The sequence below is a fragment of the Rutidosis leptorrhynchoides genome, chromosome 3, assembly GCF_046630445.1.
Source record: "Rutidosis leptorrhynchoides isolate AG116_Rl617_1_P2 chromosome 3, CSIRO_AGI_Rlap_v1, whole genome shotgun sequence".
In the NCBI taxonomy this organism is placed as follows: Eukaryota; Viridiplantae; Streptophyta; class Magnoliopsida; order Asterales; family Asteraceae; genus Rutidosis; species Rutidosis leptorrhynchoides.
In genome coordinates, this window is record NC_092335.1 from 585,762,342 (window position 1) to 585,776,583 (window position 14,242).

At 32.9% G+C, this 14,242-nt stretch overlaps 1 protein-coding gene across 1 annotated transcript; it reads left to right on the forward strand.

The window, feature by feature from the left end:
• Positions 1-7,083: 7,083 nt before the first annotated feature.
• LOC139902161 (uncharacterized) lies at positions 7,084-9,686 on the forward strand. Its single transcript, XM_071884813.1, has 7 exons — positions 7,084-7,211; positions 7,603-7,657; positions 7,753-7,815; positions 8,447-8,494; positions 8,567-8,620; positions 8,712-8,769; positions 9,643-9,686. Exons 1-7 carry the CDS (start codon positions 7,084-7,086, stop codon positions 9,684-9,686), a joined length of 450 nt encoding a protein of 149 aa, XP_071740914.1.
• The last annotated feature ends 4,556 nt before the right edge of the window (positions 9,687-14,242 follow it).

A 14,242-nucleotide genomic window follows, 5' to 3' on the forward strand; every position in this document is an offset into this window, starting at 1 on the left:
AAAGAACTTTATTAATTAGGACGTTTTATAAAATAATTTGTATATGACTTTTGAAGAATTTAAGTAAAGTTTATATTATAAATTTCAAATATATAAAGTGTTTCAAAAATGTAAACGTGATTTGATATAATATTTTTCTACTATCTAAACGATTCCAAAATAAACTTTAAAAAATATAATTAGTTTTGAAAAACTAAATATTGTATTATCACATATTTCAATGTGAACAAATTTAATTTTTTTTTAAAAGGATATATATATATATATATTTTACAAGTGACAAAATATAATATTTAACGGATGATTTAAAATAATATATTTGGATAAACAACGAGACTTTGATTTATGGAAGCAAATGACCACGACACTCTAATACAAAGGTTGTGCTTTGGGTAATATAGTCTTTAGATGATTAAGTCTAATTATTGATGAAGGTACACGTCGCGTAACGTAAAGTGCTAGTTTTCTAAACGTACGAAAATGCGTTCGAGAAACCGGAAGCGAGACATAAGTCGAGTGACAACGTACGAGTCATTGGAGCTAAATTTACAATTTAACTACGCACGTAAATATAATATAATATATAATTAATTATATAAATTAAATAAATATATTAAATAAATATATAAAACTGTCGGCAGCCTTTTTGATCGTGGATATGAGCTGGAAACAGGAACCTCCGCAATCGCGGGGGTTTATGCTTGAAAAGCTCCACGATCGCGGAGCTGTGGGTCTCCAGTCGAGGGCTATAAAGCTCAATCCATTCTGCACTCAATTCAATCTCTCTATCTATATTATTACTCCGTAGTATATGCTTATTTTATTTATATTTATATTTATATTATTATTATTATTATTATTATTATTATTATTATTATTATTATTATTATTATTATTATTATTATTATTATTATTATTATTATTATTATTATTATTATTAAGATTATTATTATTATTATTAATCGTATTTAGTAGTATTATTATTAGCATTATACATAAAATACTACGACGAAGTCATGAGCGAGTTATTTCAAAACGGGTTTTACGAGCGGGATAGAGCTAAGGAAAATATGGGTTATAGCTATGGAGATTATGGGTAATGCTTGGGGGTATGCTCGTGAGGTCAATTTAGTGTTTATCATCTCCGTTGCGTCTACGTACCTTTCTTGCAATATTGAATCTCAATATTGATACGTGAGCACTCATAACTCAACTTTTATATATTAATAGTGTATCCCTGACTAGTGCTCAAATATATAGGATTATGCATGCTTGTATATTTAATATTGTCGTTAAATAGTTGACGATAGATTATGAACTAGTTACATATGCGGTTGAGATAAGGTATAAGATATGCATGTCGTTGGAAAGCTAGCGAAAAATTAAGAACTTTTCATTAAGATATCGAATGGTTTCGATGAACGGATTAGAAGTTATAGTCAATTGAATTTTTGTATTATTATTAAAAATGATTATTATTATCATCATTATTATCGTCGTTATAGTTTTTATCTAATTATTATTACTATTATTATTATTATTATTATTATCATTATCAATAAACGGTATTATCTTTAAAATTTGTTATTTTTACTATCGTTATTATCGTTAAAGTTATAATTAGTATTATTATTATTATTATCATTAAAATAGTTATTAGTATTATCATTAATATTATCATAATAATTATTATTATTAGTATTATTACTATAATTAAAACTAATATTAGAAACACCTAATTATTATGATTACTATTATTATCATTAATATGAACATGATATAAAAGATGATTAAAAGCTATTAAACGAATCGATTAGGAAATAATGAGTATAAGTATCATGATGAAATTAAAATATTGAAAGGTATTGATTTAGATACAAATATCATTTTCATTATTTTTATCAATATTATTATTAAAAGTATTATTAATATTAAAACTATAATTTTTACAAAAATTATTATTTATAAGAATATCATTGTTAATATAAAATATCATTATTATTATCATTTTAATAAAAATTATCATTTTATCATAATATCATTTTTAGTAAATATAAATATTGATATTATTATTAGTAAAATAATAATAATTATTATTACAAAATAATACAATTTTTACGTACTATTGTTATTATCGATATCAAATAAATATGTGATACAAAGATATTTTACTACGTGTAATATAATTACATTAATACTACCTGTCACGTTATTTTATAATATTAAATGAACTTTATAAATTTTATTACTTAAGATATATAAAAGTATATTCTTGTTATATAAATTTTAATATAAAATTGTAATTATTAATAAATGAATTATATTATTTACTCTAATAAAATCTTTTAAAAATATTTAAATATATAAAACGACTATATTTAAATTATATAATAATCATGTATAAATTTTGGAAGTCATTTTGGTCAAAATGACTTTTGTTAACTTTTGCATATTAGTCTCGAGCATTAGGATTGTGATACACTATGACTTGACCTAAATTGTTAGACAGATATTGATCGACATATAAATATATATAATTAATATAGGTTCGTGAATCCGAGGCCAACCTTGCATTTGTTCAATGACGTCATATGTATTTTTACTACGAAATACAGTATTGTGAGTTTCATTTGCTCCCTTTTTAAATGCTTTTGCAATATATATTTTTGGGACTGAGAATACATGCGCTGCTTTTATAAATATTTTACGAAATAGACACAAGTAATCGAAACTACATTCTATGGTTGGATTATCGAATCGAATATCACCCTTTTTAGTCTGGTAATCTAAGAATTAGGGAACAGACACCATAATTGACGTGAATCCTAAAGATAGATCTATTGGGCCTAACAAACCCCATCCGGGTTACGGATGCTTTAGTACTTCGATTTTATCATGTCCGATGAGAGTCCTGGAATGATGGAGATATTCTAGACGCGTTCTGTTATGTCGATTACCAGGTGTTCACCATATGAATAATTTTTATCTCTATGCCGTTTTTGCGAAATGCCTGATATGAGATGATGTTTATGAAAAATGGAAATGAAAATCTCGTGGTCTATTAAAATTATGAAAATGATCGATTATGATAAACTAATGAACTCACCAACCTTTTGGTTGACAATTTAAAGCATGTTTATTCTCAGGTTTGAAAGAAATCTTCCGCTGTGTATTAGCTCATTTTAAAGATATTACTTGGAGTCATTCATGGCATATTTCAAAAGACGTTGCATTCGAGTAGTTGAGTTCAACAAGATTATTATTAAGTCATTGATAGTTGATATACTATGAAATGGTATGCATGCCTGTTAACTTTCGATGTAATGAAAGTCTGTCTTTTAAAAACGAATGCAATGTTTGTAAAATGTACCATTTAGAGGTAAAATACCTCGCAATGTAATCATATGTTATTGTATTCGTCCTTATGGATTAGGACGGGTCGCTTCAGTTGTGCTATCTTTTCTATGTGCGAGGCGGTTCCCGGTCGAATTGTATATTGTATTTTCGAAGGTCCCGGTCATTATTGGTGAAAAGACTAGGTTTTATAAAAGTTTTTCATTTTTTGGCAACAAAAAAAAAAAAAAAAAAAAATTCTATAAGGGTGGGTTTGAATGTCGTGCATGTATAAGAGATATGAGTGATAGATGATGCTGAATTATTTAAAAATATATGTTGAATCATTTAAAGTTGAAATACTGTATGAACTATTTGCACATATATTTCATTTAATATACTTCTTAAATTATATATAGAACACTTATTAAACATTTTTATTTTTTCATTCTTTTAAAAAATTAATACAATGATTTTATACCATTTATAAAGTCCGTTCGTATTATAAAGATTATTAAACAAGTTTGTTATTCAGAACAAAATTTATTCAAAACTTTAAATTTTAAACAATTTAACATTTAATCATTATGTTTTATTAAATATTATTTAATCGTCTAATGTGTTCGACAAGACCATTATATATAAATTATACAATTATAATTATAATTATAATATAATATTAAAACGCATTATGACAAGACCATTCATATTATTTGAGATTATTTTTTTCGGAAAATATTAATATATATATATATATATATATATATATATATATATATATATATATATATATATATATATATATATATATATATATATATATATAAGATCGTAAAGATCCGGTGGTACACAAGAACAATAATAATTGAAAGGTCTTGCTCTACAACATCTTACACAAATGACGATAATTGAAAAAGAGCGAGCACATTGAAAAATGTAAGACACAATTGACGATAATTGACAATACACACGTACACACCACCAAACCTGAATCTACAACATAAATAAAACCTAGCTCGTATCTAACACCGCAATCGTCGCTACTCGTAAGTCGTACTCCTAAAAAGAACTCGGGCACTCCAGCAGCACCTAACCCTAGGCCTGCAAACCAAAATAACCTCTCGTACCCGACAGGCCGTCGAATCAGATCAAATCCCCGTTCGGGCGGAAAAAAGGACCCCGAGAGAACACTCCAGTAAACATCAATTTTTCGAGGTCCACAAAGTCGACACACGTCGGCAGCAACATCGAGTCCACCCGAATAGACTCGACTACAGGAAAGGCATGAACCAAACAGACAAGCAGCAACCAACCACCGCTAATCGCAAAGTCAAACCAAAAGAGACCAGGCCATCTCCGCCAAATTTTCTAAGGACATTCAAACCCGCATTACCAAGCAGCCAACAACCAACAGGTACAATCCGCCGACGACCACCAATGGGAACCGGGAGTCGTCAGCAGATCCAGACAACCACCACAACACTATAGGCTACAGGCGGCCACCAACGGCCGCCAACAGCCACCGGAAAAACCGACTGCCGGTAACAGCCGCCAGTAGCCGCTGCCACCCATAGCATGAGTAGAGGCCCCACCCGCTAGTTGTAGTCATCCACAACCACCAAGAACAGTCGTCGGCTGCTAGCAACTAACAACCATCAACCGTCCTCAGTAGCCGCAAGTGACACCCAGGCCGCCGGAGCAACCGGATTTCACAAAAAGCACCAACATTCGCCGGTAAACCACAAAGACCTAACCACTAAACGAAATAGAAAACTCACCAAGACGATTGTAGAATTCCGTTAGGAATTCGCCGCCTACAACCGGCAGCGAAAGCTAACGGCAGCGAGAGGCGTAGAGGAAGAACCGATGAGGAAGCCACCACCGACGACCGTCCAAAAGAACCCCAACTAACCCAGATCCCGAGAATAGAACCCCGAAATCGCCGCTTGGACGTTGAGGAAATACCGGAAAAGCCGAACGGAGGTCAAAATCGCCGGGAAAGTGGGCCGGAGGGCGCCGTTATTGCACAGAAAGCGTTAAAAGCCGAAACCACCGGCGAGATGCCGGTGGTCGGACGTCCGATCAACTTAAGAGCACCAAAACAGTGATGATTGAATGAACAAGATGAAAAGGTGAGGGAATTGAAGAAATTTGATGAAGAAGTGAAGCAAGCTAGTTAGTAAGGAACAAGATCAGTGATAAAATAATTATGTTGTGAACTAGGTAGAAAGAAGAAAAGTTTTTTTGAGATTATTATTAGCATTAGAAATTTGAATATTGAATGCGATTACAAAAACAATGAAAGCGTCGCTCGGGCCACTCGGCGAAGATAAGTACTCTGTAACAGTTACATGAAGAACAAAATTTTTTTATAAAATCCTACGAAATTATCAGACCGCTACAAGAGAAAACAATGATATCGAGTGCTTTGTATTACCCAAAATGACAGCACCGTTTTTCACTAATTTTATTATGGGTAATAGTAAACAGTCCTCTTAAATCACACGTTAGATAATTTATTTTTAAATATCTTTATTTATAATAATTTATAAATACAAAATTTTAACTAGCCCACATTGTTAAAGTTAACGGAGATCTCACACACCAGTTTTTGATTCATGTACTTACAGTTATGTTCCTAAATTAATTTAGGGGTTGAACTTATATTATTATTAACAATAAAATAAGTAATTATAAATGTACATGGATCACTAAAGTGACGTCGGAATGGTAAAGGAGTTCGGAACGGTAAGCTTGATGGAATGACGTCGCGACCGGATGGAAGAAATAAAAAAGGTAATTTGGCAAACTTGGTTAATGGCAATTTTGGTTGCTTAAGTTCACGTTTTTTTGGGTTGCTGTTGTGGTTACATTTACATTTTTTTTTTTTTTGAGCTCATTGTAACTTGCTATGTTGGTTAGAGTTGTTTACTTTTGGTGTAGGAATTGTTCCCGTGTGGCTCGGTTAGAGTTAGCTAAGTTTTGATATCGTCTCTGACTCTAGCTAGTTTTCTTTTAGCGAGACGTTCTTTTGTTTGAGTTGGTTGTATCGTTTTATAAGTTCCTTCATTTTTTGATGAAGATCTCTTAATTTTAATAATATTCGTTATTTTAGCAACAAAAAAAAAAGTGATGTGTGGGATCACCTCTCGTAAGTTAAGGGTGCTAATTGCTAAAAATATAATGGGTCATTGTTAATAATAAAAAAAGGTAACAACGGTATGCCTTTCTACAACGAAAAGAAGCTGTCCTGAATACAACCCTGATCACCTTTGTTTGATCGGTAATGTATTCGTCATTATATCGTTCTATATATATATTTTAATAAATCTGTAAACCTATATCCATTTTGATTAGTTGATCACAAATTTCAATCAGGAAACTATATTCTTAAACGAGCTATTCGTCTGAATTCTTAGCAGTTTGTCTACATTTTTTTTTTGTAAATTTGGTATCATTCATTTTCATTTAATTATTAATTATGATGATTAGTTATATTATCTGTTTCATTGTTCAAATTACGTTAGCAGCGACAAGAAATATTAATGTTGAAACTAATTAGTTAAATCATATATAATGTATGGATTGTACGCTTTTGTGCTAAGTTCCCATAATTACAATTACATAACTGAATGTCTTATCATGTCAATTCATAAACTTTGCGTAAACTTTGCGTAAACACTTGTTCTCTATGAGTGTTAGACGTTTCAAAGGTCGAATCCTATGAAAAAATTATACCGCTTTGCGGCCATGAAGTTTCACTTGCCACGTCAACGATTCCGGGCTACCAACAAAGCAGATGGTCGCCCTAGTCGGCCCGCAAAGCAAATAAGATACTTGTGCCCAAGTGGTATCCCAATACTCTGTATTGGGCGGGAGTAAGTGGCCTCAAGTCCCAACGTTCATAGGGGTTTTCCTCCCATATCCATTCAGGCTTCAAACCTGGTCCACATGCCCGTATGGATTGATGGGTTGGGTTCCTGTAATGCGGTTGGGGTTTCCTCCCGAAAGCTCGTGCGTGTGTGGAAATGACCGGTTGGGTAGGTTATTCCCCACCGTCAAGGATTCCAAACCTTTAAAAAAAATGACAATGTAGAAGAAATTACTAGTTTGCATATACAAAAAAAAAAAAAAAAAAAAAAAAAAAAAAATGCATAAGTTATTAAACGTTGTAGGACGTTGCAAGTTCTTTTAGGAACCATCATTTATTTGTAACCAACAGCATTTTCCTAGTGAATTGCTAATATGCTGTTGCTAGTGCTTGTGCAGGGAAGGAGGGATTATGGCAGATAAAGATCAGCCCATGCCTAGTGCAGGAAAGGAGGTAGCGTTTATATCCTCGATGTTTATATATAGTTATCATTTACTAAATAAAATATCGATAAAAATATGGATTTTGTGTTATTTTGTTTCGCTTAGGAAGAAGTCATTAAAAAGAAATATGGAGGTCTTGTTCCAAAAAAGGCACCACTAATTTCCAAGGTGAAAATTTGAATCTAATCTGTGTAAAGATGAGCAGGTTGGATAACTCATAAGTATTGGGTATGGGTCAAAGCAGGTTGGGTTGACCCAAAGCACTATTGTCCATATATATTCATTAATTTTTGTGGAATGTAATTTGATAAGTATATTATTTAATCAAAAATATACTGTTCAACTTTCAGCCCCTTTTTTCTTTAAGCTAATTTGTTTACCAGTTTGGCCTGTTAGAGACAAAACATAATAACATAAACCAATGAACGTTTGCTTCAATGGTATCATGCCTCAGTGTGGAAGGGTCCGCGATTAGTTGCCAAGCAACCCGGGTTTAATTCCTGGGGGCGGAAGGTTTTCTCTCCAATTTCCTGCGATTAGTTGCCAAGCAACCCAGATCCCGCGATTAGTTGCCAAGCAACCCGGGTAGGAGTTTCCTTCTAGCGTGTGTGGGTGCAAATGATGAGGCTCATTGAAATAAATGATCCGCTGATGCAAATTCGCCGTTCAAAAAAAAAAAAATAAAACATAAGAACATAACCCAAATCGACTCATTTATAATGGGTCAAGTTTCTGTCTCTACTGCTAGACAATTATTGTCTTCAGTGATCTCATATAACACATTTGATTCTTATGGCAGGATCATGAACGAGCGTATTTTGATTCAGCTGATTGGGCTCTGGGGAAGGTACAAATTTCTATTTTTCGAACTATCAAAAAGCATCATTTTGTCATCCTAAACCGAAGCTAATGGAGACAGCAAGGTGCAGAGAAGCCCAAAGGACCACTTGAGGCACTTCGGCCTAAATTAGAGGTACTTGAAGTCTACCGCTTTTTATCATAATTACTGTGCTTGAAAATGTTATGTTTGTGTGGCTTATAATATTTCATTTGTTTATGTGTAGCCCACTCATCAACAAACTCGATATCGTAAATCTCCTTGTGCTCCAGAGAATGCAGAAGGTAGTTTATATGTTCAACATGTCAAACCATTTAACCCTGACTGACTCATAGAGGTGGCTAAACTTTTGGGCCGGGTGGGTTCACTAACGGGTCAAAGGTCGGAAGACCTGCAAACACTTTTTTATAACTTTCATAAAAACTTAAGTATTTGATGTGTTGAGAAGGAATAAAGATATAATAATGATCTAAACATGTCTTGAGTAAAGCAATTTAAAAGTTCTTGTGCATTAAAAACATGTTATGATGATTTCAACATGTTCAGTTAATCTTCTAGCCTAACCCATTTGACCGTTAGAGATATAATATAACCCAAGTCAACCCATTTGAATATAAATGGATCAAAGTTGTCACCTTTAGTGATTCATTAACATGATGACATCCCAACAGTTATATGTCTGTCTGGTTGCATAAATCCTTAAGGGCATATTTACTTTCTACTTAATGATCTCTTTCTGTACATCTCTTAATTCAGTAAGTAAAATTGTCGTTCTTTGTCACTTAATCTGGAAATTGGTTCGTTTCTAGTAGACAAAGAATTAGACACCCCTCCCCAAGATTAGACACTCCTCCCCAAACACAGGCAAATGAAAACGACTTAATACAGAAAAAAGTTAAACAACCCGACTTAAGATCTTTCATTAACTTCACTTTTTATATAAATAATAACATTATATTATATTAAACTTGCAGATGAAATACAATGATTCACAATATGATGTACATATTAATTTACATATATAAAAAAAATACACACAGAATCTATGTGTCATGCTGTATGTATTTTCAACATAGCTCTTCTTATTAGTTGTTTTTATATCATTGAGAGAACTTGGCGTTCTAATGTACATTATTTGTTCGTTTGACTCTGAATAGATGCCAACAAGTTTATTTCTGGAGATGCTGCAGCAAACGACTGAAAAAGTCTGGTAAAGGTTTATAAATTGGTTCGATCCTAAACCAAATCATGTGTGTGATCATTTACATTGTTTGGCTGATGTGTTTCATATAGCAGTAGCAAACTAGACACCTAATTCTGGCACAATATTTGTGACTTTGTGCTTGAAATAGAGTTATATTTGTTTTTAAAGATGATTATGAAATAATGCTTATGGTTTTTTTTCTGGACACTTTTATATGTTTGGACAGTGTTTTACACACCTTTACAATAAGCACTTTAGACTAAAAGTTCAAGGTTCAAGTGGTCAATTGTTGGGACCAAAAGTAGCAAGGACTAATAATTGATGAAGAGCTACAGTTATGCACCTTTTTTGCCATCTAGTTATCAAAAGTTGGCTTTTCCAGTATTTAAGTTTTGTCTTTTATATATGTCAATTTTATGTGCAGTAGTTTTGGTCTTTATATTTTTCTCTTATTTTATAGATTTTTGTTTTAATAAAAAAACTATTAAATACTCCTTCCTTCCTCATTATTCCATTTTGAACTATCTTATTAGTCTATTTTTATAAATAGATAGATAAAACTGTCTATAGACTATAGAGTAGGAGTGTTTATCGGTTTGGTTTTTGATTTTTTCGATAAATCAGTTCAGTCTAGAGATGGGCAAAAAAACCGGATCCAGATCCGATCCGGTGACCCGATCCGGAACCGGACAGAACCAGAACCGGACACAGCGAAATCCGGATCCGGATCCGAGATCCGATCCGGTTCCAACCGGATCCAGATTTTCAAGAGAACCGGATTTTTTCCGGATATAAATCGGATTTTATCCGATCCGGTTTGGATTCGGATCCGGATCCGATCCGGTTTTCAAAAAAATAGCCTTTTTTTTTTTTTTTTTTTTTTTGCAGTTTCAGCCTTTTTTTGCAGTTTTTTGAGTTTTTTTTTTTTTTTTTAACCATTTTAACCCCACAAAGTCCATTATAAATACATGGTTTAGCTTTGGTTGAAAATGCACCAACAAACATTCTCATATTTCTTTCTAAATCACTAAATATTCTCTAATCTCTACTTACTTATCCCATAATGGATAATTCACAAGCTTCCGCTTCCGGTTCTGCTTCCGTTGGAACATCTTCACAAGGCTTCACTACGGCCGATATTGATTACAAAAAAGAAACAAAGTGAAAAGGGGACGTTTGGTCCAAATTCGAGTTGTGTGTAATGAAGGATGGTGCAGAAAAAGCTCGTTGTACACAATGTATGAAGTTCATGGGTGTTTCGGGTAATACAACGTTAAGAAAACATCTTGACAAAAGTTGTAGTGCAAGGCAAGACCCGAGACAACAAACAATGCGGGCCGATGGTTCGATTTTTGAATACGATGCCGAAGCTCTTCGGCAAGATTTGTCAAGGTTTGTCATTCAACAAGCGCTTCCTTTCAACCACTTCGACAATCCAAGGCTTACGGAGCTAATTCGGAATCGACTACAACCGCGATATAGCAATGTAAGTCGTTCTACCTTAAGACGTGACGCCTTTAAATTATGAAAAAAAGCTAAAACTGAAATAATTGAAGGTTTTCGAACATATAAACATAGGGTTTCTATAACTTGTGATGTTTGGAGCGCACCACATGGAACGGCAAATTCTTATTTAGCCGTTACCGCTCAATGGTTTAATCCCGATTCGTGGCTTTTAATGAAACGTGTTATCGATTTTAAAATATTTGGTTATCCACATAACGGTAATAATATAAAAAAAAGCGTTACAAGACACTTTAGAAGAATATAATTTAATCGATAAAGTTTTTACAATTTCGCTAGATAATGCATCTAATAATGATTCGGCCATGAGTGAGTTAAAAATTGCACTTAGACCAATTTTAAATGGTGCATTTATTCATACACGTTGTGTTGCTCATATTATAAACTTGGGAGTTCAAGATTGTTTAGCTTTTTGTTCTTCATTAAAAGAAAAATTTAGAAGATTATTAGTAACGATTTATCGTACGAGCAACGCACGACATCATAACTATAAGGCTTTTGTTAAAGATTGTCATGGCATTTGGTTAGGTCCTTATTTTGATAATAATACAAGATGGAATTCTACTTGTTTAATGTTCGAAAATATTTTACGTCAAAAAGAAACGTTAATAGCTTTTAATAGAAAACTACTTAGAAAGGGATTTTCCCAACCAATTAGTGACGACGAATGGGATGACTTGGAATCATTAACAAGTTTTTTACAAGTTTTTAAAGAGGCATCAACAATGTTATCGGGTGTTTATTACCCAACTAGCGTACTAGTTTTAGAACAATTTTATATAATGACGGAAAAAATATGCGAATTTGCGAACTCAAATAATGTTATTTTTAGACAAGCGATTTTTCATATAAGAAAAAAACTAAAAAAATATTTTGGAGAGATACCGAAGGTATTTTTATGTGCGGCCGCACTTGACCCACGATTAAATTTTAATGGGGTTGAACGATTGATGACAACAATATATACCAACTTTGATTGTGTGCATGGTATTTCCGATTACGAACCCAACTATCTTTTGAACCAAGTACACGCTTTTAATGATGTTTTTGAGAATATGTTTGGTATTTATGCAACAAAATATGGTCGACAATCAAACCCAATTGTTGACCAACCCGAATCATCTTCTCGAAGGAGCCGAGACCTCAAAATAAGTCTTTTTAACTTGGTACGTGAAGACGCTTCCAAACGTGCACGAACATCGGCACCCACAAGCGAGTTGGGAAATTATAAGATGGCAAACTTTGCACTAAACATGAGTGAAGAACAATTTAACAACCTTGACATTTTAAAATGGTGGGAAACAAAACAAGACACATATCCAATATTAAGCATTATGGCTCGTGACTTATTTACCGTTCAAGCTTCAACCGTAGCTTCCGAATCGGCCTTTTCTTTGAGTGGTCGAATTATATCGGAAAGAAGGTCAAGACTTACCCCCCAAGCCGTGAAAGTATGTGTATGTTTGAAAGATTATTTGGATGGGGTAGATAGGATACAAGATCAAACTTCATTAGAAGGTCCGTTATATAACGACATTGAAGAATGTGTAGAGTATGAAGAAAATTTAGCGGGATTATCACCTACAACAACCGAAGAGAATTCCGACAATGAACTAAACGAAGTGGATGAAGGTGACTATGAAGCGTTTGATATGGACCAAACCGAAATGAATGTATCGGGTTACCAACAAGCTTACCTTTCTCTAGTTGATGACCCCGCTTTTGAAGACTACGATCGAAGGCACCGTCCTCAACGCGCTCAACAAGATAACACATTTGGGTCATTTGACGACTAAAGTATAACGGATGATGGCAATGCCGAAGCTCGATATACTTTAGTCTTAATACATTATTGGGTGAAGGCCATGCCGAAGCTCGAAATGTATTAATTATAATTGTATTGTTCGAATAAAAGTGTTGTTATTTTTATTATTGTATCGTTCGAATAAAAGTGTTATTTTTATAATTGTATTGTTCGAATATTGTTATTTATATTATCTATTGTGTTGAGCATTATAACTTTTCTTTATACCGATTATATTATTGTTGTCAAACGTAAAAAAAAAAAAATAGAACCGGTAAAAATATAATTCGCAAAATCGAATCCTAGTCCAAGAAAAATCCGAAAAAATCCGATCGAGATCCGAAAAAGAACCGGTTCCGGAAAAAAATCCGAAAAAAATCCGACGCCGAGAACCGGAACCGGATCCGGATCCGGTTCCGAAAAATCCGAACAAAAAAATCCGGTTTTTTTGTTGTCCGAATCTGGTTTTTTATCCTGTTTGTGCATCTATAGTTCAGTCTATGCGGTTTTATATATTTAGAAGCAAAACCAAACCAAACAGATAGGAATTCACATGTTCAAATTGAATCGAACCAAACCGAATTGAAAAACTAAATTTGAGTTTGATTAAGTTCAAAAGCACCATTCCATATACAAAGCTACAAGATACGTACAAGCTACAAAGTCTAAATACAAATACAATTCAACCAAATTCAAATTCACAATTCAAACTATCAATATAAGTATAAGCTACAAAGTCTAAATAAAGCATTCAGTTTTCCCAATAACATGATATAGTAGTAATTCTTTTTAAGTTTTTAAACACCGATCTAATCATTCCTTCAACAAACAAGAACAATACAACAATACCCCGTTCTACAAACATGAGGTACGAGCATATAAAAAATTAGTATGTTTATAAGAATATTTTAAAAATTGAATTTAGTTTTCCCAACCATATGCAACCATACCAAACAATCATGCATCAATAATAATGTTTTGGACAGAAAAATGTATTGGATAAACTCATACCATCATGTATTAATAACATCAAAACCAATCAATACTAATATTAATATTAATGTTACCTGTTTTCTCTTTCGCATTCAATCTGCCTTACTCATCCATGTTGCCACATCTAGTAGCAGCAACATTGTTCAATGTGTATCTCAAACATAATTTAGATCAAACACACAGTTTCAAAACCTTGAATCTTCGACAAGAACCCCACAAAACAAGCGTTAAA